This window comes from Equus asinus, chromosome 14 (assembly GCF_041296235.1).
Source record: "Equus asinus isolate D_3611 breed Donkey chromosome 14, EquAss-T2T_v2, whole genome shotgun sequence".
In the NCBI taxonomy this organism is placed as follows: Eukaryota; Metazoa; Chordata; class Mammalia; order Perissodactyla; family Equidae; genus Equus; species Equus asinus.
The window spans coordinates 48,670,972-48,692,899 of NC_091803.1; the positions used below are offsets into that span (position 1 = coordinate 48,670,972).

At 65.1% G+C, this 21,928-nt stretch overlaps 2 protein-coding genes across 8 annotated transcripts; one reads left to right on the forward strand and one right to left on the reverse strand.

The window, feature by feature from the left end:
• Window positions 1-7: 7 nt before the first annotated feature.
• On the forward strand, window positions 8-2,631 carry TSR3 (TSR3 ribosome maturation factor). 2 transcript variants are annotated; one of them, XM_014848917.3, is made up of 6 exons: window positions 8-179; window positions 275-494; window positions 865-1,058; window positions 1,555-1,731; window positions 1,899-1,962; window positions 2,233-2,631. In XM_014848917.3, the coding sequence occupies exons 1-6, from the start codon at window positions 68-70 to the stop codon at window positions 2,414-2,416; spliced, it is 951 nt and encodes a 316-aa protein (XP_014704403.3). In that variant the 5' UTR covers window positions 8-67; the 3' UTR covers window positions 2,417-2,631. The 2 variants fall into 2 exon arrangements, with proteins under 2 accessions (XP_014704403.3, XP_014704404.3); XM_014848918.3 differs by having other exon boundaries at window positions 12-179; window positions 275-473.
• Window positions 2,479-17,944, reverse strand: BAIAP3 (BAI1 associated protein 3). Of its 6 annotated transcripts, none has more exons than XM_070485264.1 (35): window positions 17,828-17,944; window positions 12,714-12,854; window positions 12,352-12,439; window positions 12,073-12,153; window positions 11,607-11,714; window positions 11,123-11,182; window positions 10,913-10,979; window positions 10,616-10,811; window positions 10,198-10,242; window positions 9,992-10,069; window positions 9,767-9,869; window positions 9,354-9,461; window positions 9,162-9,257; window positions 8,929-9,032; window positions 8,391-8,511; window positions 7,972-8,096; window positions 7,804-7,894; window positions 7,564-7,620; window positions 7,375-7,472; window positions 7,222-7,273; window positions 7,000-7,130; window positions 6,420-6,537; window positions 6,198-6,341; window positions 5,994-6,086; window positions 5,718-5,909; window positions 5,578-5,646; window positions 5,400-5,479; window positions 5,223-5,331; window positions 4,804-4,875; window positions 4,593-4,673; window positions 4,387-4,507; window positions 4,182-4,305; window positions 3,900-4,105; window positions 3,420-3,815; window positions 2,479-2,615 (listed from the first exon to the last, which is right to left on the reverse strand). In XM_070485264.1, the coding sequence occupies exons 2-34, from the start codon at window positions 12,842-12,844 to the stop codon at window positions 3,712-3,714; spliced, it is 3,453 nt and encodes a 1,150-aa protein (XP_070341365.1). In that variant the 5' UTR covers window positions 12,845-12,854; window positions 17,828-17,944; the 3' UTR covers window positions 2,479-2,615; window positions 3,420-3,711. The 6 variants fall into 6 exon arrangements, with proteins under 6 accessions (XP_070341365.1, XP_070341366.1, XP_044603615.1 ...); XM_070485265.1 differs by having other exon boundaries at window positions 5,994-6,053; window positions 6,420-6,543; XM_044747680.2 differs by having other exon boundaries at window positions 6,420-6,543.
• Window positions 17,945-21,928: the final 3,984 nt, after the last annotated feature.

Consider the following 21,928-nt stretch of genomic DNA (forward strand, 5'->3'; position numbering starts at 1 on the left):
GAAGTGGCGCCCGGCGCAGGCGCAGAAGCCCGGGCGCCCCGGCGGCCCGCGGAAGGGACCCGGAGCCATGGGCCGCAGGAAGGTTGCGCGCGGGGCCGGAGCTGAAGGCGGCCGCGCTCGGCGCCCTGCGGGCCGCTCCCTGGAGGCCTTCGCGGAGGAGGTGGGCGCCGCGCTGCGTGGTGAGTGGGGCGTGACCGGGGTCGGGGCCGGGCTGGAGGTCGGATGCCAGAGACCGGCCCACTGAGGCCGAGTGCCCTTCTCTGCCCCGGTGCAGCGGCCGTGGAGCCAGAGGCGGACGAGGACGAGGACAGCTGGGGCCCGCCGCGGCTGCCCTGCGCGCTGGCCATGTGGGAGCTGGGCCACTGCGACCCCCGGCGCTGCACCGGCCGCAAGCTGGCCCGCCTGGGCCTGGTGCGCTGCCTGCGCCTGGGCCACAGGTTCGGTGGCCTCGTGCTCAGCCCCATGGCCTCCCAGTACGTGTCCCCTGCGGACAGGTAGGCGCGAGAGGCCCGGGGACGGAAGAAGGGGGCGGGGGGCCTTCCTGGACGCTCCCGTCTTAATAAGCCCTCGGCTGTAGCGCATCATTCTTTCTAGGGCTCATCTATTCGTACTTATTTGTTTAGTTCGTCTCTATTGCCTAGCGTAGAGCCCAGTATACAGCAGACCTCAATAAACGTTTGTTGAGTGAATAAATGAGCCTGCTCCAGGAACGCTTTCCCCCTCCCCAGCTGTCTGGAAAGTTTGGGCCATGAGGGCGCTTGGGGGGGTGTTTGGCGGTAGGGGAATGATGCCCTTGTATCCCCAGTGAGGCCAGCCTCCAAGGACATATCAACCCGGAACCTAGCCCTTCTCTGCTCCTGGCAGACAGCTAGTGGCACAATCTGGGGTCGCTGTCATCGACTGCTCCTGGGCCAGACTGGATGAGACACCATTTGGGAAGATGCGGGGGGGCCACCTGCGGCTGCTGCCCCACCTGGTGGCCGCCAACCCTGTGAACTATGGCCGGCCCTGCAAACTGTCCTGCGTGGAGGCTTTTGCGGCCACCTTCTGCATCCTGGGTGAGTGTCGGGGCCTGGCAGCCTGGAGGTCTGGCTCTGCTCCCAGCAGTGTGTTTTCTGCTGGCAAGTCCTAGGAGTAATGTGAGGGTATGTGGGGAGGTGGTCAAGATAGACAGGCCAGGGTTTTGATCCCAACTCCCACTTAAGCCCTCGGCCTGTGAGGTTGAGGTGGAGGAGAATGAACAGTGGCCCACAAGCGCTTGTATTTGGCTCCTCCTTGTCATGGCACCACTGCCCTAGAGCCCTCCGTCACCCCTCAGCTCATCCTCAGGACTTAGAGTCCACATAGAGGCCCAGAAGGGCGGTCCTGTGAGACTTGGGGAGAGGGACTTAGTGGGCTGCGGAGGCAGAAGCTGGTGAGGGGGCCTGGGCTGTCTGGACTCTAGGATGGTGTCTGGCAGGGACTCGCAGTTCCCGGGGCAGCAGCACCTCCCAGCAGTGAGGGCGACAGGAGAGATCGCCGTCATCCTTGGGTTGCCTGTTCCCGCACCAACAGGCTTCTCAGACCTTGCTGTTATTTTGCTGCGGAAGTTCAAGTGGGGCAAGGGCTTCCTAGACCTGAACCGCCAGCTCCTGGACAAGTACGCAGCCTGCACCAGCCCCGAGGAGGTGCTGCAGGCAGAGCAGGAGTTCCTGGTCCACGCCAAGGAGCACCCCGAGGAGGAGGAAATTGGTGAGGCCTGGCATGGATGCGAGCCCCTAGGTGGGAGTCAGGACCCTTCAGGCCTGCCACTTCCTTTTGAGAAACCCAGGGGGGTCCTTCCTGCCACAGCTTGGGGGACACTCGGTTCTGCTGTAAGCTTACCTACAGGTACTTTTCTCTTGGCTCTCTCCGCTCAGATCCCTTTGACGTGGATTCAGGGAGAGAGTTTGCAAACCCCAACAGGCCCGTGGCTGGCACCCGGTAGGTCCTTGAGCTTCCCAGTCGTGACAGCCCAGACCCAGGGCTCTCCTCGGCCTCTGGCCTCAGCCCCTCCTGCTGCGGGGGGCAGTGTCCTAAACAACACATGGTGGTTTTCTGACCGTGAACAAGGGAATCTGGACATGCCACTGGAGAGGTTTTGGTTTCAAGTACACAGAATGGGAGGACTCTATCCTCAGCTTTGGAGCTTTTATGGGTGAGCTGGCAGGGATGACATCTTTAGTGAACATACTCTCCCACCACCACCCCCAGGCTGCCCATGGACAGTGGTGACAGTGACGGTGACAGTGAGGATGAGCCTGAGGAACATGGGCCTGATCCTGAGCAAGAAGGAAGCAGCAGCTGCTCCGAAAAGGAGGGGACTCCAGAGCGAGGGGCTGAGGCCCGGGCCCCCACAGAGGTTTGGAAAGGAATCAAGAAACGGCAGAGAGACTGAAGGTTGCGGACACGTGTATTTTTCGAGGCAGAGTGATAAGGAAATCTAGAGATGGCGGCAGAACTCGTGGGAACACAGGCAGGCCTGGTGGCCTTGGCCCCTTGCAGCTGCCAGCAGGACTGGACTCTGTCCAGGTTCTCTCCCAGCACTTCTAACATGGCCTGGCTCTGGGTCCTGCCTCGGAGCCCTGCCAATGAAGCTGCAGACCAAGGAGACCCCAGTGTGAGCCTCTGTTTCTTCGCACTTGGCCTGAGGGTTTGGGGGACTCTCCGCCTCTGGTGAGGCAGACCCTGCCTGGAAGGGTCTGGGCTGTGGGGATGGCAGGCCACGGAGTAGCTCTTGTGTGGGCACGTGTGTGTACGCGAAAGGAGAAGTCGGACAGCCAACCAGTCTGTACGGTCCCTTACACTGACACACCAGCTTCGGGCGACATCCCCAGGCTCACAGAGTGAGCCGAGGGGACCTTCTCCTGGGCCCAGGAGCCAGGTGGGGACTGGAGACTGATGTAGCACTTAGCAAACCTCCCCTCGGCAGGCCCTGTGGGTGGAGGATTCTGGCGCCAGGAGAGGGTGGGAACCCTGTGGATGCTCACCCTCTCCTTCCACCTAGGGCTCTGGGAGCTGTTTCTCGACTCAAACTCAGGCTTTCCTGCTTCTCTGCCTAGTGAGGCCTTGCCCGCCTCCCCTGCCCCCAGGAGAGAGAGCGGACAGAGCTTCATCTAAGACATGGTCTCCTCTGTAGCACTGGTGACACTGGGGCTGGACCATTCTTTCTTGGGGGGAGGGTGCCATCTGGTTCACTGCAGGATGTCAAGAAGCATCCCTGGCCTCTACCCACTGGGGCCAGTAGTATTGCCTTCACCTCCAGTGATGACCACCAAAAATGTCCCCAGGCATGGCCTATTGTCCCCTGGGGAGCAGAGCCACCCCACTGAGAATGCTGCTCTAAGACCAGCAGCCTTGTGCCATGTCTGGAACCCGAGGGAGCAGGTGGGGAAGCTCACCTGGTGGCCAGGCCCACTCTGCTCTGCGTCCAGCGGGGGCAGGTGCTGGCCAGGCCCCACTGAATCAGCCGCCTAGATCCAGGGTGGGGCGAGGCTTGCTGGGCCCAAGGGGTTCACAGCACACACCACACAGACACAGCCAGGCAGACGGGCTGGGGGGTCCAGCCACAGCATGCATGCCACGCAGCAGGGCAAGGGGCGCCGCGAGCCCTGGCTGCACAAAGCTGACCACAGGGCTAAAAAACACCACAGCGACTTGAGGAGGGCCTGGGGCTGGCGGCCACGGGGGTGCTCAGGGATCTGCCTCCATGCACTTCTCCAGCTCCTTGAGTCTCTTGACAAACTCCTGTGCCTCCTTGTTGGCACGGCCCTCAAGCATCCGCAGTGCAGACCTCACTGCGAGAGGGCGGGGTGGGCATCAGGCCTGGACATCCAGTGGCCCCACTCCCCCCCACCCCCACCCCACCCCCCGTCACTCACCCTGGGCTCTGGGCCGACGCAGGTGCAGGGTGATGGGCTGCCCGGCCCTCACGCTCCCTCCCACTGGGGGCCGCGCGACGCCGCCAATGCTGCCCAGGCCAAGGGCCGCCTCCCCAGCAAAGTCGTTGGTGGACAGCCAGTCGTGGTCCATGACTGTGAACAGCACGCAGGCGCCACGGCGGCGGCACGCCTCTGCAGGCACAGAGCTGCAGGTGGAAGGCGGTCACCCAGAGCCCTGCACCCCACTCGCTCGGGGTGGGCTGGGCAGGGCGGGACACTCACAAGTAGAAGAGCTCGTCGTACACGGGATGCAGCGTCCGGCTCTTGACCTGGGTCCTCTGGCTGCGGACCAGCGGGAAGAGGTGTGGAGGGCCCAGCTCCACAATCACAAAGGGGTCGCTCAGGCCTGGGGGACCCAGCAGTGGCAGTGAGCAGACTGCACTGTCTGCCGCGGCGGCCCCCACCCCGCCACAGCCCTCTCCCTCACCGTTGGCGTCCAAGGGGAGCAGGTCAGCGGCGTGCAGCACCTCCACCGCGAGCCGCTGCTCAGCTGCCTCGTAGTGGCAGCGGACACTCAGGCGCCCGAACCGGTTCTGCTCCAGGGACTTCTGTGGAAAGGCCCGTGGCCCAGTGAGCGGGGCTCAGGGACGTCCAGGGGCGGGGCTGCGTGCCCACCCCGGGCGGGTGCGCTACCTGCTTGAGCTTGTCCAGGTAATACTGCTCGATGCACTCGCGAGTGGAGCACTTGTGCAGGCGCAGCTCCTCCTCCAGCCTCTGCGGGCAGCGGCCGGTGGGGGCTGACTCCTCACAGCCCCAGGTCACACATGGCCAGTGGCTGAACTCAGGTCCCCGCTGTCCACGCCTCCCCTTCCCTCCATCAGATACCCTTGGGGCCAGGCCTCACCTTGTAGCTTCCATCCCTTAGGCTCTCCAGGGGCAGACCTTGACCCTCGGCGTGGAAAACACTGACCAGGGCCTGGGGCACAGGGAGAAGGAAGAGATGTCAGGGCGGGGACAGTGGGCGGAGACAGATGAAGCCTTGAGCAGCTCCCAGGAGCCCAGGGCAGAGCCACTTGTCACCCCTGGAGCACCTCAGAAACCCCCAGGACCCAAGGCCAGACCGCTGTTTTAACAGGTGGCCCAGGGCTCCAGGGAGGAACTACGGCCTGGGTGGATCCCCAGAGGAGAAGCTGTCCAGGCTGGGAAGGCCAGGCATCCAAGTAGACGGGCAACAGGGGAACGGGGAGGGTCAGCAGCCTTGTCGCCCTGGCCAGCGGGGAGAGGGCCCAGAGCTGCAGCAGGGAGGGCTCCAGGTGGCCCTACCTCCAGCGTGAAGTGGAAGCGGCCGTAGAAGTCGGCAGAGACGTCGCGGTTTGCACCTAGTGCCTGCAGAATGGCCTGCAGCAGCAGCTCCCAGAGGGCCTCCAGCGCTCTGCGGGGACACTCAGCGTCTGTGAGCAGTCCACAGGCCGGCCCTGCTCCACCCATCCTGGACCGTACCTGCTCAGGTTCTCCTTCACCAGCGAAGCGTTCAGCAGGGCCAGCTTCTCGTCCAGGTACTTCATGAGTGGGGCCACGGCCTATGGACAGGGTCCTCAGGGCCGGACTGTGCCTGGGCCCCCACCCCACAAGCACACCCCCCCCACCATGCGGAGCCCTCGGCCGGCCAGGCGCGCACCTCGTCGTTCTGGATGGAGTCGGGCGAGAGGCTGATGTGCTGCACGTACTTCCTGATGTCACCCACCGTCTGAGGGAGGCAGCGCTCAGCACTGTGGGGCTGTGGGGGCAGCCAGGTCCCCCACCCCCCTCCCTGCCCACCTTGGAGGTCAGGTGCGCCGTCACAGTGTGGGCCTCCTGCTGCAGGTCCTCGTCCAGGGCCTGCATGCAGCTGAGCAGGGGGCGTGGGAGCACCCCCTCGAGGCCTGCGGCCCCCTCTGGCCACGCCAGACCCCGCAGCGCCTGCCCGGCAGCTTTGCGCAGGAGTTCCACGTTGTTGAGGACCACACAGAGCTGGGGAGGTGCGCCGGACATGGGTGGGTTGGCGGTCCTGTGGTGTCCTCCTGCCCTCTCCCGCCTGCCCGCCAGCCCGCTCACCGGCTCGCTCACTGCCTCGCCTGCAGCCCCGGGCTGAGCGTCCACCTTCTTCCGCAGCAGCTGGGTGTAGAAGAGGGCAGCCTCACACAAGTCCTGGAGTGGGAGATGGGGACTTGGGAGCCATGGACCGTGTCCGCCCGCCCTGCTGCCCTCTGGACCCCGATCTCCTCCTGGGCCCTACTCCCCACCCCACAGCCAACGCACCTGGCTGAGCTGGGTGCCCAGCCCCTGGGCCTGGGAAGGGTCCGGCCACGCCAGGCGGGCCCACAGCTCTTGGATGTGGCTGAAGCAGAGGCTTGCAGTGGCTGCGGAGCTGCTGTGCTTGGAGGAGGCATCCATGGGCTCCAACTAGGAAGGCAGGAGGAGGCCTGGGTTGCTGGGGGGGCCCAATGACCCCAGCACCCTCAGGCCTGGGTGCTCACTTACTGTGTCCACGTCCACAGCTCCCTGAAGCCTCCACTTGGTCTGGTCCCGCAGCACCTGCAGCCAAAGCTTCACAGCGGGCAGGAATGGGGCGTGGATGCCAGCCAGCGCCAGGGAGCGGCTGTCCCTAGGACAGAAGGCCAGTCAGAGCTCTCAGACTCAGACACCTTAAGCCAGCACGTCCCAGGTTCTTGAACTAAGGGGGAACCCGACAGAGCCTGCCTCAAAGGGCCCTCCTAGAGGGAGCTGGAGGACAGGTGGGGTGGGAGGATGGGGGGGAAAGGGGACAAGTGGGGGAGAGAAATAAGGGGAAGGAAGGAGACAGGTGGTGCAGGAGGGCAGCTAGGGGAAGGGGACAGATGGGGTGGGGACAGGTGGGGGAGGGGAAAGGTGGAGGAGACAGGTGGGGAGGGGACCAGATGGGGCAGGGGGGCTGGGGGCAGGTGGGGGAGGAGGACAAGTGGACGAGGGGGGAACAGGTGGGGCAGGGGGGAGGGGGACATTTGGAGGAAGGGTAAGGTGGGGGAGACAAGTGGGGACGGTGCCAGAAGGGGCAGGGGGACAGGTGGGGCAGGGTACCCACCGGCCCGGGATGCTGCTCCAGAAGCACTGGATGTCTGCCAAGGTCAGGTAGAGCTCGAAGAGCCCTGAGGCCACCTCCAGGGTCATCTTGGGACTCAGCTCCTCTGTCAACACCCATGCCTCCTCAGCCACCTGCCCAGGAGGATTGAGTCAGGCCGACGCCAACAAGGAAACCCAGGCCCCTTCCCAGTCAGGGGGCCTCTCCCCACTGCCCCCTCCTCACCAGGCGCTCCAGCTGCCGGAAGGTGAGGGTGAAGAAGTCGACCTTGACAATGCTGCAAAGGACACACCTCAGACACCTGCTCGTCCCCACCCCCACCCGGCGGCAGCACTTGAAGGGCTGGGTGCAGGGGCAGCAGGGAGAGCCCGGGCCCACCTGTGGAAGAGGCTGGCGTAGATGCCGTAGCAGGACTGCAGGTCCTCGTAGACGGCGTCAGCCAGCTCGACCAGCCCCACAAGGCGCTGCGGCCCCGGCTGCAAGGAAGCCCGGTTCACACTGACCTTTTGGCCTGCACTCACCTGCCACCTGCCTCCCCTCCCCTGTGGCCATGGCCCTGAGCGGCACCTGCTCACGAGGACTCTTGCTGTTCAGGAGCCTGTCGTACCATTCCCGGTTGCCTCTCTGCAAGGCAAACCACCAGGGCAGCGTGGTGGAAGGGAGGAAGGGCAATGAAGTGTGCAGTACAGCAAGCCAGGGCCAGTGGACGGGGCAGGGGCAGGAGTGGGGCATGGCATGGGGGCAGGGCAGCTGTGGGATGCAGGGCAGGGGCTGGACAATTAGCCAAGACCAGGCTCCTAGACACACCTTCAGGGCAGCAGCGATGTCCATGTTGAGCTCCGTCTCGAACGGGCAGATCTCAAAGGCAGGCTGGAAGAGCTGCAGCTTGCCAAGACACCTGGGTGAGGGGCCGCCTGCTGATGGAGGCTGCCCCACCCGGTCCCCTACCCCGACCCCATGCACGGCTGCACCCACTTCAGCAGCAGCTCCAGGCGGTAGACGGCCGTGCTGTTGGTGGCAGGGAAGTAGTCTCGGAGCTGGCGCAGCAGCCGCAGCCCAAACTCAGAGAAGGCGGAGAAGCTGTCGGCCAGGCTCTCTTCCTGGGGGGACAGGGCCCTTCAGAGCTGATCCCTCAGCGCCCTCCCCTGGCGGGGCCAGCCCGTCCTCAAGGCTCTGCCCTTTGCACGGCACCACAACTGTTTCCTCTGCCCCACTCTTCTCTGTTGCTCTGCTGACCCAGGTGCACAGCCTCTCTCACCCGTTTAACTCCATATCGACTTCCCAGGCCGTGCTCCCGCCAGGGCAGAACTCGGCCCCTCACTGTCTGCCCAGCCCGAGCAGGCCCACGGCACACCCTCCAGGAACGGCATTTTCAGCAACGCGGCCGAGCCCACCTGCTCCTGGGGCAGCGAGGCCGACTCCTCCCAGTGCGCCTGCATGTCCTCCAGCAGCCCCAGCAGGTAGCCGTAGTCCAGGGTCCGGGTCTGATGGTGGCGGCTGCTGACCTGCCAGTGCCTGTGGGGGCCCGGCCCACGATTGGGACAGCGGCGTCATGTCCGGTCCCCCAAGACCGTGTCCCCCAAGTGGCCCGGCGTGAGCCTCCAGCTCCCACCCCGCCCCCTCGCGGCCCCATCCGCTCAAAGACCCACCTGCCCAAATCGCGGTCCCGCCCACTAGACACCCCGCCCCTTCCAGAACCCCGCCCACTCGCAGCCTCATACCTTGCCAGGCCCCGCCCACTCACCGCCCCTCCCCTTATAGGGCCCCGCCCACACAGCGCACCACTCCCTCCCCGGCCTCGCCCTAGTGCCCTGCCCGCTAGGGGTCACACCCACTCAGTCCCGCCCACCGGCAGCACCGCCCCCTTCCCTTGCCCCCCAATCACAGCACCGCCTCTCCCCACACCACGCCCTCGCGGCCCCGCCCACTCACAGCACCGCCAGCTGCAGGGCCGACAGGTTGCTCTGCGCGCCGTGCAGGCACAGCACGGTGGCCGCAGGTCCGCTGAGCTCGCCGCGCCAGCTGCTCGAGTTGGGCTGGGGAAGAGGCCGAACGTGGGTGGAGACAGAAGACCCCCATCCCCTCCCAGCCCCGATCTCCGGCCTCCCCGGTCGCCTTCCCTAGGCCACGCCTGGCCGCCCCCGGGTCTCTGGGGACACCGCTACCTCGTCAGTTCGGTGCTCGAACTGCAGCAGACGGCTGAGCAGCAGCAGGTAGGACAGGAAGCCTGACCGCCCGCGCTGGCTCATGGCTGTGTCCCTCTGGAACGCAGAGACCGCCCATCACCAGCTCTGCCCCAGCCCACGGGTGGGGGTGCAGGGCAGGGGGTGCAGGGTGGGGTCCCTGAGGCTCCCCACCTGCGTGGTGATGAGCTTGAGGACCAGCTGGCAGTCGCCCTGCACGCGGGAGGCACTGGAGCGCGGTTCCAGCTTGAACCAGCGGTCCTCGCCAGCCACAGGCACCTCCTGGAGGAAGGGGGGTCACACAAGTCCTCCTCCCTCTTCCTCCCACAGACCCTCCGGGAACTGGGAGAACACAGGCCTCCTCTCCCCCTTGAACACGTGTGACCAGCACACAGTGAGTGCTCAGCATGCCTGGACACAGGAAGCCCTGGGAAGATATCCTGCCCCCCCACCCAGCACGGTGGCCCCCCAAGCCCAAGAAGGATGGGAGACTCTTGGGGGATCACAAGACACAGCCATGGGCAGTCCCCCAAGAGGGTGGTGCAACCAGCAGAGGTTGCATGAGTGAAGCCCCTGTGCCCACTCACCCTGATGGGTATGTTGAGGCACCCAAGGAAGTCATCGGTATGGTCCTCCGTGGGCCCTGCTGTCCCATTTGCACGGGCTGACTTGACAATCTGTTTGAAATACCTGGGCAGAGCAGGATGGGCATCATGTCTGTGGTCCCTGGGGAGCCAGCCACCACTCACTGGCCCCCGAGGCCAAGCTGCTGGTGCAGGGTCTGAGGGGCACAAGGGTCCCACCTGACATACCTGCTCATGCCCTTCAGGCCAATGACTTCATTCAGCTTCCTGCACGCTTCCACCAGGGACACGTCATCATCATGGTCCCTGGGGGTCGGGACAAGAGGGGGGGGCCTGGCTTGCCTGGAGCCCAGTCCAGCCCTGAGTACACCCCCCACTCCCCCCAGACCAGAGACGCCCACACCCCCAGCCCTACAGGGCACAGAGGCCAATACCAGATGTCCAGGTGGAGCTGGTCCGTGCTGACATCCTCGATCTCACTATAAGGAGAACAGAGTGATGCCCATGAGGGTTCGGGGTGGTCCTCAGTCCAGGGCTGGGGCAGGGACAACTTCCAGAGCCACAGGGAGGGGTCATGAGCTCCTGCTTTGGAGACAGGCTGCCCAGGTTTGAATCTGGACTGTGTGGCCATGGGGGCATGATGCCCCTCTCAGAGCCTCAGTTTCCTCCTCTGGAAAGTGGGCATATGACCAGCCCCCCTCATTTCCCTGGGGCAGTCACTAAGACCAGGGACAGCTGTGAGCTGTCACTCTCAGGTCACAGCCATCTGCATGCAGCCCCAGGACCAGCTCTGGCCCTGCAAGCAGCCCCATGCCTGACCACTCTGCTGCCCAGCTGGGCGAGGGACCTTACAAGAGGAAGTGCTCCTTCCAGACAGGGTTCAGGGTGCTGCTCTTGACTTCGGTGACCTGGATGCACTTGGCTGGCAGTGGGCCGCCACGCTTGCTGCCCTTGCGGAAGCTGAAGCGCTGCTCCTTGTGCGAGCCCGGCTCCCGCGGGGTGCCCGAGGCCGGCAGGATGCCCAGCATGCAGTATGGGTCACTGAAGCCTGGGACACGGTGGGTGCTTCAGCCTCTGACCCCAGGCCCTCCATCCCTCCATGGCCACAAGGCCTGGGTGCGGCCAAGGTCCCGGCTGGTCCCCACTCACCATTGGGGTCTTTGGCCAGCAGGTTCTTGGCACGCATGACGGAAACTTTCAGGGCGTACGTAGGGGCCTGCAGGCAGAGGGGTGCCGAGGGACCTCCCAGGGCTCAGCATGGACATGACAGGGCCCTGCCCTGTGCCCGCTTCACCCCTTCACCCCTGGCCAAGGGCACTGCGGCAGGTCAGTGTCTGCTTGGGTGGGCAGCAGCCTCACCTTGGCCTTCTTCACGCGCTCAATGGCCTCAGCATGCTCTTCGGGGCTGGTGCTGAACACCTGTGCAGGGCAGGCAGGTGTGAGGGCCCAGGTGACCGCTGAGGCGGGGCTGGCCATCATCCCGGGGACCTCAGGGATGGCCCCAGGCAGGGATGCCTGGTCGCAAACCTCGCGGGTCGGGGGAGAACACAGGTGAAGAGGAAAGGTATGTCTGTGCATCCATCCTTCCTCCTGAGTGTCCATCCCTTGGTTTGTCCTTCTTTCTACCCTTCTCTGTGTGTGTCTGTCCATCGCTCCATCATTCTGGGTGTGCCTGTCAGCCTGTGTGTGCGTGTCTGCCTGCACGCACATCTGTGTGTGTGTGTGCTGTTCGGGTAATGAGAATGTCAGCAGGTACAGGAGTGGGTCAGGGGTGGGCAGTGGTCTCAATCCTCAGAGCGGGGCAGGCCTGGCCAGCAGGGTGGGCGGGGCTGACAGGGCTCACCTGCTGAAGGTAGCTCAGTAGGGCCTCCTGGTCGTTCACCTGCTCAGGGCCCATGGTTCCTGCGCGGTGAAGGACCGTGTACAGGGCTTCCTCATAGAGCATCTGCACCTGTGGGTCGGGTGGGGAGCACACCTGAGTCCAGGCCACCCCGCCCTGTCTCCCTTCAGCCCTGGCCACAGAGGGGTCTCAGCCTGCTTGTGTCCACCCCCTGCATGCCCAGCCCCCAGCCTTCAGCAGCCCCCCTCACTGGCAGAGCCCAGACTCTGCCTCAGTACCTTTACACCTGCCATGCCCTCCACTGGGGGCCCCTCCTCACGTCTGACCTCCGCTCCTTACTCACTTCCATGGGAGGCCTGAGCCATCCACTCCTGCCACCTTTGCTATCCACCTATCCCCAGACCCTGGGCCCAGCACACAGTAGACATGTTCACAGCCCCTCCCTGGGGCCAGACCCTGTGCCCCTCACCTCCTCCTGGGTCAGGGCTCTCAGGCCACGGTTGGGATCCACGGGCTCAGCGGGGGCTGGTGAGCCGCTGCGCAAGAGGACCTGTGAGGAGGGCACTGGGGTGAGGGCCTCCGAGGGTAGGGATCCTGGCTGCCCCCCCAGGATCCAAGGCCAGCAGGCAGGGATTGCTCCAGGGAGGGAGGGAGTCGAGGGGCGGAGGCTGGAGGCAGAGGGGGAAGGCTCTGGGGAGGCCTGGCACGGTGCCCCCATGCGGTCAGCAGGCCCGAGCCCTGTCCTCACCTCGGGGCACGGCAGGCCCTGTCTGCCTTCCCCCTTCTTCAGGATGCGGCGCATCTGGGAGAAGAACTCCACGCCATCCCCAGGTTTCCTGTGGGAAAGGCCAGGCTGGAGGTCAGCTGATGCTCCTGGAAGCTCATGGCTCACAGCACGCACCAGCCCCTGCCCGGGACCAGCAACCAGCCCACACGACCAAGGGGGGCCTCCTGGGTCTCTGCACGGCTGGGGTGTAGTATGACGGGCACAGTGCACCCCCTGGCCTGGGGTTTGGGCCCTCCTGGGCTCTCCTGGGGGCCTGTGCTGGGGCAGCTGGTGTGTGAGGTCCAGTGAGGATGACTGTGTGGGGTGGGGCCGTGGGCACCCACCAGGCCCCTGTGGGGGGCTCCTGAGGGTCGGCGCTGGTGCTCCCCGGCTCCTCCTCGGTCCTCCGGCGGAAGGACGGGCACACCTGCACCTGCCTGAGCACACTGCTCTTGATGTCCAGCAGGGTGGACATGGCGGGCGACCTGTGGGTAGAGAGCACAGCCGGGGCCTCCAGTTTCCACTCGTTCATTCGGTCAGTGGCACTGCCACACTGTCCCCAGTAGTCACGTCAGGTGCTACATCGAGCAATTACTGAATTAAGCAAAAACCCACAGAAGAAGCCGCATTCCTGACGGGCCGGAACAGCCTCCTGATGGGACTGCCCGTGGTGCAGGAGGAGGAGCGCCTCCGAGGGAGCAGTGGCTGGTGGAGGGGCACCTGGCACCATCAAGGCCACCAGAGGCGGGGGTGGGGACAGCAGAGGCCCGGGAGCCCACCCCCAACCCTGGACTGTGCTGGGTACCCAAGGGGCCATGAGAACTCCTGCTGGTGGCCTGGGCAAGTTGCTTGGTCTCTCTTAGCCTTTGTGTCCTCATCTGCAAAATGGGAGACCCCTGCAGGGTAGCTCTGGGGATGGGACAGGGCTGTAAGAGGTGATAGTAGTGCTGGGCACAGTCCTTGCTCCATCGCTGGGAGCTGCTGGATTTCACTGGGGGGGGCAGTTCTTCCACACTCCCACCCCCTATCCATCCAGGGCTGGGACCCTGGCCGTGTCCCTGGGATCTTAGGACAATGCGACAGGGAGTGCCTCTGTCTCCTGGGGGCTTCGCTCGGGGGACCAAGATGTGGGAGAAACTGTCTCACTCAGCACCCACAGGCTACTCTGGGCCAGGGCAGGCAAAGGCCCTGGAGGAGGCAAGCCCTAGCCAGAACCCCGGAGATGTCCTGGAGAAGGGCCTGGGCAAGAAGAGGCCAGTGGGCACGGCCAGTGGAGCCGCAGCCACCACACCTGGGGCTTCCCTGCAACCAGGCCTTCAGCCCACGTGGCCAAGATGCATGAGAGGACTCACTGGGGGTCCTTACCCTCCAAGCACAGCCAGATCAATACCCTATCCTCACCCCGTGGGCTGCCCCCCGAGCAGAGCCTGCTCCCCGCAATCAGTAGAAATGAGCCATGGAGCAAGTCCTGCCCTTCTGGAAAGTGCTGGGGTGGGGGCCACAGCTCCCACTCCCAGACCCCCGTGTTGCCATGGCAACCGAGCCACTGTGAGCATCCTGCTTGCAGCAGCCCAGATGTCTCGGCTGGGACAGCGGGGCTCTCTGCCAAAGGGAGGAATAGAGCCTGGGCCCAGGAGCCCCCTGCCCACGCACCCGCTGAAGCCACCTCAGTCCTGTCGTCCTGTGGTGTGGCCAGAATCTGTGTGCAGCAGGGCAGGGCTCAGACTGAGCAAGTCTGCAGTCCGGGGAGGGGCTGGAGCCGGTGACCCCAGCAGTGGGCACCTATGAGTAACAGGACACCTTCCTGTCCAGGTGGCAAGGCCCTGGGAGTCCCCTGGAATGTCTTGGCTCGTACTCACGGCTGTTTCCAGTCTCCCCTAGCCCAGCCAGCCTGGCTCAGGGAGGAAGGCCGGCTCGCTGTCACACCTGCATGTCTCCTCCACATGGACTCACTGTCCCCTGAAGACCCCAGAAGGAAGGGCAGGATGACAACTAAGCGGCTGCAGGCCCTCGAGCCCGCCTGTACCACCGCATGCCCAGGCCCAAGCACCCACTTCTCCCTGCGTCATGCAACAGCCTCGGGCCCTGAGCTGCCCCCGAAACCCCTGTGTGGTCTCCTCACTCTCCCGGTTAAGACTACAGGGGAAAGGGCACCTCTGCCACTCGGTGCACCCCCGGGCTCCCTCCCCAGGCTTGTGGCTTCTGGGGTACAGGACACATCATGCCCCCGACTATGCCCCATGGGGGCATTTGCACTCAGGGGCCCCTTCCTAGCTGATGCTCATTTGCCAACAGAGGCAACTGTCATCTTCATTTGACAAAATAGAAAACAGGGACTCAGCCAGATCCAACTCTACTCGCCTGGATCTCCGGGGCAGTGAGTGGCGGGAGGGCCAGGTCAGAGCCGCCTCTGGCCGGTGTGCCCGGGCCAGCTCCCCAGGCCATGCCCGCTGCTCAGAGGTCACACCCGTGTTGGGGGCAGTCCCCGTTTAACCTCTACTGCCTCTTTCTCCAAACCTTAGGCTCTGCCAGGAGAGCTGGGGCCCGGGGCACGCCTGGCACGTTGTGGTCCTAAAGAGACTTTGTTGAGTGAACCAGACCCCTGCTCTCAGCTGTGTCTGTCTGTCTGTCTCTCAGTGGTCCAGGGCTGCTGGCCTTGGTCTGTACCCACTCCCAGCTCAGGCCACCACCCCAGACAGCACCCCATCCTGCTTCCTGATGCTCCAACCCTGGTCCTATGGAGCCAGCAGATGTGCTCTCACCTGGCCAGACCCGAGTGCTGGGGACAATAAGGGCGAGTGGTGCATCCCCCTGTGGGGGCAGAGCTCGAGATCCCAGAAATCAGCCCCCTCTCCTTCACACGTGTCAGTGCCTCCCCCCAAAGATGGGGGCTCCGCAGCTTGGGCATGCGCTTCCAGAAGCTGGTGCCCCTGCAGCCAGCCCTGAGGTCCCCAGGGGGCCGGTCGTCACGGGTCCCCCCTTCCCCTCCATAGCTGAGCGGAAGAGGCCGCTCCCCCCGCAGCCCCCCAAAGCCAGGGGAGCAGCCGCCAACTGAGCTGTTGCCAGGGCAACCGCCAGTTGCGTCTGCATGCGACAGGGGCTACAGGGGCTCACAGTCCCAGAGACAAATGTGACGCAGGAGCCAAGGGACCTGAGCTGCAGGGACTGAGGGTGTCTTTGAGTGAACAAAATGTTCCAGGTGGGGGGCACCCCTCCTGATGATCCTCAGACCAGCCCCAGAGAGGGGGAGCTGCTCTGCTCCACTCATCCGGACAGGGAAACTGAGGCCTGGGGTTAGGGACCTGTCCAAGGCCACAGAGCCAGCAGGAGGCCTGGGATGGAGTCCAGGTCTCCCCGGCTCTGGTGTGCAATCACTGAGCCCCTGGGATGTCCCAAGTCCTGGGGTCCAGGTGGGCTGGCCTTCCCCTCTGCTGAGCGGCACCTCCTGTGCCCTCCCTCAGGCTGTTGCCAGGATGGGGGCAGCCGTGGTGTCTGGGCACAGGTGTCCAGGAGAGATGGCACATCCTGGGGTCCCAGAAACTCCTCCAGTTCCCCCTGGAAATCCTGGGCTGCCTGGGCAGCTGATGACCTTGCTGCCCCCAACAGCCCGGCCCCTCAGCCAGCCGGCACCACACCCAGAGCTGTCACCAACAGTGGGCCTGTGGCCGACCCCCAGGAAGCACGCACTGGCTGCCGGAGGCCCTCAGCCCGCAGGGGGCAGGAGCGAAGTGGGCACAGGGCGGCAGAGGACCCCCCCGCTGTCTGATGGGCCCCGATGGGACTCCTTCCTGAGCTCTCCATCGCCATCCCTGCTCATGCCTGGCCACCAGGACCAGAATCACAGCTCCCGTTTGTCCAATGAGCAAAGTGAGGCCAGCCAAGGCGCTGATGCCAAGCCAGCACCAGGGTCGAGCAGAAACGGACAGGCCTGCCTCGTTCCAGGGCTGTCCCCGAGGTCCAGGTTGCATGGGAAATGGCAGCTCTGCAAAGCAGATGTTACTGGCCCATTTCACAGCCCAGGGCTGGGGTGACCTGCCCAGAGCCAGGACTCAAACCCAGCACTCTAAGCCAACAACCTCCTGCTGGTCTACTTGGGGGCTCAGGTGGCACCGAAGCAGGTGAGTCTGGGGGCAGCAGAGCTTAACCAGAGAACCAGACGTGTCTCCCTAGTCAGTGTCCCCAGCAGCTGGCTGGCCACCGTGGGAGTGAACAGACACCTTCAGAGTGATGGGGTGCTTCCTATGGGAATTTGGCCCCTGGGGACTTGGGGGTAGGGGTCCCTGGTGCTGGCCTGGGTGTGCGGCAAGTGGCCCACTGACTTGGGCACGCCCCCTGCCCCCCACACATGGCCGTCTTCACTCTCCTACTGGGTTTCCAGCTGTCTTCTCTGTGGCCTCACTGACTCCCCAGTCAGTGCTCCGTTGCGCACAGTGACCATTACAAATGCTCCTCCCCGGGGGGCTCAACCCAACCTCATCCCTGGGGAGGGGCCTGGGAATCTTTATTTTAACCAGCTCTGTAGGCCGACCTAGCACTCTGTGAAGCCTGAGACCAGCTGTAAATGGCTAACCAGATGCTTCTAGAACGAACGCAGGAAAAATGAAATTGCTCCTGTAAGTTCTTGCTCCGATGCCCCTCCCACCCGCCAGCCCAGCCCGCTCCGAGCCGTCTCACCCACCTGTCTCTACCGCGACGTCCCTCCATCCCACTTCTCTCCCCGACATCCCCTCGCCCCTCCCTCCCGTCCCCCCTCTTCTCAGTGAGCCTCAGGGGGCCCCCCAGTTCTGTCGGGGTCTTGCCCCCATTGGTGGGCGGGTGGTCCGGGGCAGTCTGGAAGCCGGTCCGGTGAGTGTGTATTTTTTTTAACATCCCCTCCAGACAGGTGAAGGGAGGTGCGGGGCTTGCACGACCGGGGACTTCAGTGAGGCTGGGGTCCTGCGAGGACCGGCGGGAGGGTGGGAGGGACCGGACGCCGGGGGCGTCTTCCCCCCCGCGGGTGGCCCTGGGGTCCTCGGCCCCGCGCCACCTGCGGCCTCCGCCGGGGTAGGGACGCCGTGGTCGGAGCGGGGTCCCCCTGCGCATCCCCGGGCCGGCTCTGGACGCGCTCGGCGGCCCGGGCAGTGGGGAATGGAGGTCGTTGGCGTCCTGTCCCCTGTCCCCCGCGCCCCGCCCGCTCCTGCGCTTCTAGGGGACGGTCCGCGGCGGGCGCCAGGCGCGGGCAGAAAGAGAAACGCCCCCAGACCCGCTCCTCCGAGCTCGCGCCCGCCTCAGTTTCCCTGGGGCCCAGGGTGCGTCTTCGCGACCTCCCGCCACCCTGCGCCTCGGGGGCCTGCCCGCGCCCCCCAGGGGTCCCGGCGGAGGCGGCGCAGGAGCCCGACCCGGCGCGAGGTGGCGGCGGCCGAAGGGGGCCGACCGGGCAGAGCTTCGACGGCGCGGGGCGGGAGCCCGCGGCACTCACCGGGGACCGGGCCGCGAGGGCGCGGGGACGGGGCTCCTCGGGGCGCCGCGCTCGGCACGGCTCGGGGGACGCCGAGGCAGCCCGACCGCTCGCAGCAGCGCGCGCAGACGACTGAGCGCTGGGGGCCGAGCGCAGCGGCGGGCGGGGGGCGCGGGGGCGGGGCCTGGGCTGCTCGCTCCGCCCCCGCCCCGCCCCCGCGTCCCCAACGCCCAGGGGGCAGGCGAAGGTCCCTGCGCCCCCGGGGCCTGGACAGGGAGCCCCCTCCCCCGGGGGGGAGGCGCGGAGCTGTCAGTCCACCCACAGGTGGGTGTCGAGCAGGGAGCAGGCTCCCCTCTGCGTCAGGACCCCCTCCCCGGGGCCCCAGAGAAGCCAGAGTCACCGAAACCAGCAAGACATGCCCGGCACGCAGCGCAGACTTTTCTGGAGGGCTGCGCAGCCGTCTTGGGAGTGGCCCTCCCAGCCCAGCACTGTCCCCAGCATCAACCTGGAGTCGGCCTGGGTCTGGGGACTGTGCCACTGCAGGCCTAACTGCTCCCTCTTCTCAGAGGGGATAGTCCACACTCGGGTGAGGGGGTTCTGCAGACATCAACCCAGGACCTCCAGACAACCCTGACCACCTGTTGAGGTGATCATGCCCATGGCCTAGGGGAGGGCCCCGACGCCCACGTTGTGCCACGTGCCAGGCCACAGCCAGCTGGAACCCCCAGGCCTGGGCTGCACCCTGGCCTGGGCTCTTGCCAGCCCACCCTCGTGGCCCCCTCTCTGGGCCAGTGCCCCCCTCAATCTCCATCGCAGTGTTCTGGATTCGAGTGGTGCACTGCACAGTGGCCAGCTGGAGAGCTTGTTAAAACAGATGGCTGGGCAGCCCCAGACCCGCTGATTGCCAAAGTCTGGGCAGAGATTGACCATCTGCATTTCTAACAAGCTCCTGGTGGGCCTGGGGTCCTGGCAACACACGTGCAGAACTGTGGGCGCGGCTCTGAGGTTCTGGGCCTGTCTGAGGGGCACAGGGTCCTTGGATCCTGGCCCTGCCTTTGGCTGGTCCTGCTGGGTCCTCAGAGCACCACACACTCGGGGGATCAGACTGGGATTTGGAGCTTTCACCACAAAGGACTTCACCTCTAATGGCGGGGCTCCAGGCAGCGTGGGGAACAGAAAGGCCTGGAACCCACTCCAGCTCAGGCCCGGAAACAAGGATGGTTCACTCCGGGGAGGCCAGGGGTCAGCTGAGCTGAGTGGAGGGCTAAAGGCTGGAGGAAAAGGATTCCAGAGCAGCTCCATGCAGGGAGGCCCCCCCTCTGGAAACAACTCCCCTGTCATTCCCCAGCACTGCCCATTACTTGGCGGGAGCGGGGGGAAGCATGGCCCAGCTTCCCTAGCCCAGGGAGACCCAGGTGCTTCTCCCCTCACCCTAGGATGGGGAGACACTGCTCTGATGGGGCCACCACCTGTCGCAGCTTTTAGATCCAGACTCACTCATATCCATGCAGCCGGTGTCTCTGTGCAGGACAAGCCCCAGAGCCACTGGGGTAGAGGGGAGACAGCACTGCAGGGTCCGGGGACAGAATGCAGGGTGGGGGATATAATGCAGGATGGGGTGGGACAGAATGCAGGGTAGGGGGGGTAGAATGCAGGGTTGGGGGACAGAAGTGCAGCACGGCGGAGTGGGTCCTCTTAGAAGCTCTGCCCCCAGGCCCTGCTTCCATTCTGACCCAGCACAGCCAGGCAGATGGGGGTGGGGATGTCAGGAAACTGCTTGGGACAGAGATGAGTCAGGCGACAGGGGAGGGGACCTGGACCTGGTGCCATAGCTGCCCCTTGGCTTCTTTCTGCAGGGGACGGGAATCGGGGTGGGGGCTGATGTCCTTCCCTGGGGGCTGGCAGGCTTTGAGCCAGGATCTCAGAGCTGATGCCCCCAGCCCCGCAGTCTTGCGTCAGGTTCTGCCAACCTGTTGGCACAAACACAGGCCTGGTTGCCATGGTGATCGTAATGGCTTTGGGGTGAAGAGATGAGACTCGGCAGCTGCTGTAAACAGGAAGTTAGGAGGGGCAGCTGCCTGGGAGGGGGCCCCTGCTCCCACCCCTGTCCCAGGCCCTGAGGGGCTGGGCACCGGTGGCATTGAGCAGAGGAACCAGCCCTAAGAGGAATACTGAAGCCTGTTGGGGCAGAGGGCCCCCAGAGACCTCACCACCCTCTCTTACAGATAGGGAAACTGAGGCCCAGAGGGGGGAAAGGGTTTGTCCAGGACTTAGCCTTGGGCCTCAGCTTCCCCAGGAAAGGATAACCCCCAGGGCTTCCCTCCACAAACACTTCCCCGGGAGGGAGCGATGGTCCCATTCCTAGCCGACCCCTTTATTCTCCCGATCTGTTCTGAGACTGAAGTCGGCCCATCCCCCTTCCATCCCCACTCCCCGCGCTGCCTGGGCCTTAGTTTGCCTCACTGGTAAAATGGAGATAGCGCCTGCGCCCACCCCTCAGCGGGGGGTCTCGCGGAGCCGATGCTTGTTAGCGTCAGCTGCGCCCTCCTCCAGCCGACGGGGGTGGGAACTGCGGCCTCCATCCGCCTCGACCTCCAGGGACTTGGGGACAGGCTCTTTCCTTCAGGGACTGTTTCCGCCTCCATAGGCTGGGGGTGGAAACCCATCCTTGTGTGACCCCACAGCCGGGAAGGAGGCGGGCCGCCCCACGGTGGTGCCTGTGGCCCAGACCTGGCTCTGAAGGCGTCACCGTGGCCCTCTGCCCCAGACCCCGACAGCGGGCGGAGCCGTGCTTGGCGGGCGGTGAGGGGGCAGCGCGGGCGCCCATGTCACAGCGGGATAGGGCACAAGACACCCTGCCTAGAGGGGTCAGGGCTGGCCTGCGAGAGGTGGGGTGCACACTGGGTAGCTTTGGGCAGGAAAGGATCTGGCAGGCAGGGGGAGTGGCTTTTCCTCCTTAGGGCCGGGAGGAAAACACCAGGCTCTGAACAAACACTGTGATTTCTGCCGAAGCGCAGGGAGACAGGGTCCACCCACGGGAGGTGCGGGGACGGCTCGGGGAGGCCCACGGTTTTCGTGACGCGCGATTCGCGCCCCCTGGCGGCAGCCCTTGGAATTGCAGGCACAGCCTCTTGGCAGCGGGCTCCTCCCACCGCCCTCCGGGCCCCCAGCAGCTGTCAGGTCAGAGGCAGGGAAGGGGGCGGGCCACGGAGCCGTGGGGGCAGAACCCAGGGACTTGGGCCAGGGTCCCCGCCTGCCCCGGGCTGGAGGACCCTGAGGACTGAGGACCCTGTCCCATGGCCTTCACCATCCTGGGTGGTTCTGCCTGCAGAGGCCGCTCCAGGTGGGAGGGGGTCTGGCCCAGGTCTGGTCCCTGGCCTGAGATGCTGGCTCCTGGGGTGCAGTGGGAAGCTCAGGGAGAGTCCTGTAGCTAGCAGCTGACAGGTGGGGCCTGCGCCAGGCTGGGGTGCTCTCGGGCCTCAGACCTGAGGTTTGTGTGGGACCCAGGGGAGTGTGAGGGCCAGACAGGGCTTTGCAATTCTTTGTGAGACCAGGGCAACCTGGCCACAGAGCGCCATCAGTTGTCTGTCCATTGGGCCTCCCCGTCAGGTGGTGGCTCATGGGTGAGTGTGCCAGGGGCCACCTACCAGCAAGGGCGCCTCCTGCACTCACCCCTTTGTGAAGGGCCCAGGGGGCAAAGGGCGGGCCATCTCAGGAGGCAGAGCTGGGAGTGGGCCGAGCACGCAGCTCCTCCACCAGCATCATTCTCTGCACAACTGGGGGCTGAGGTGCCCTTGTCGCCGGCTCTGGGGGCTCCAGATTCCTTTCTCAAAGGCAAGACCCCCTTGGAGGGGTGGGCAGCATGAGCACGGAGCAGGCCCCTCTCCTCAGAAGGGCATCCTGGAAGGAGGGGTGGAAGGGTCACCTGGAAGGGCAGAGGCCTGGGGGGACAGTGACCAGCCTGAGCCCTGCGACATTCATTTGCTGCTGGAGCTCAGGGAAAACGACCTCCTGACAGATGCTAGAGCCCTTCGGGTCTGGGGACAGCAGGGTGGATAGGACCCAGCACTCCAGCCCCAACCGGCCCCATGGTCCAGAGCCAGCCCCCTCCGTCGGGCCCAT

Excerpts from the sequence above, each read along its gene's own strand:
- TSR3 (XM_014848917.3), top strand. The coding sequence starts at position 68 with ATGGGCCGCAGGAAGGTTGCGCGCGGGGCCGGAGCTGAAGGCGGCCGC. Across the intron at positions 1,059-1,554 it reads GGCCACCTTCTGCATCCTGG|GCTTCTCAGACCTTGCTGTT; the intron begins GTGAGTGTCGGG and ends CCGCACCAACAG. Across the intron at positions 1,963-2,232 it reads AGGCCCGTGGCTGGCACCCG|GCTGCCCATGGACAGTGGTG; the intron begins GTAGGTCCTTGA and ends CACCACCCCCAG.
- BAIAP3 (XM_044747678.2), bottom strand. The coding sequence starts at position 12,844 with ATGTCCACCCTGCTGGACATCAAGAGCAGTGTGCTCAGGCAGGTGCAG. Across the intron at positions 10,070-10,197 it reads CAGCTCCACCTGGACATCTG|GGACCATGATGATGACGTGT; the intron begins GTATTGGCCTCT and ends CCCGACCCCCAG. Across the intron at positions 8,512-8,928 it reads GCCCTGCAGCTGGCGGTGCT|GCACTGGCAGGTCAGCAGCC; the intron begins GTGAGTGGGCGG and ends GGGCCCCCACAG.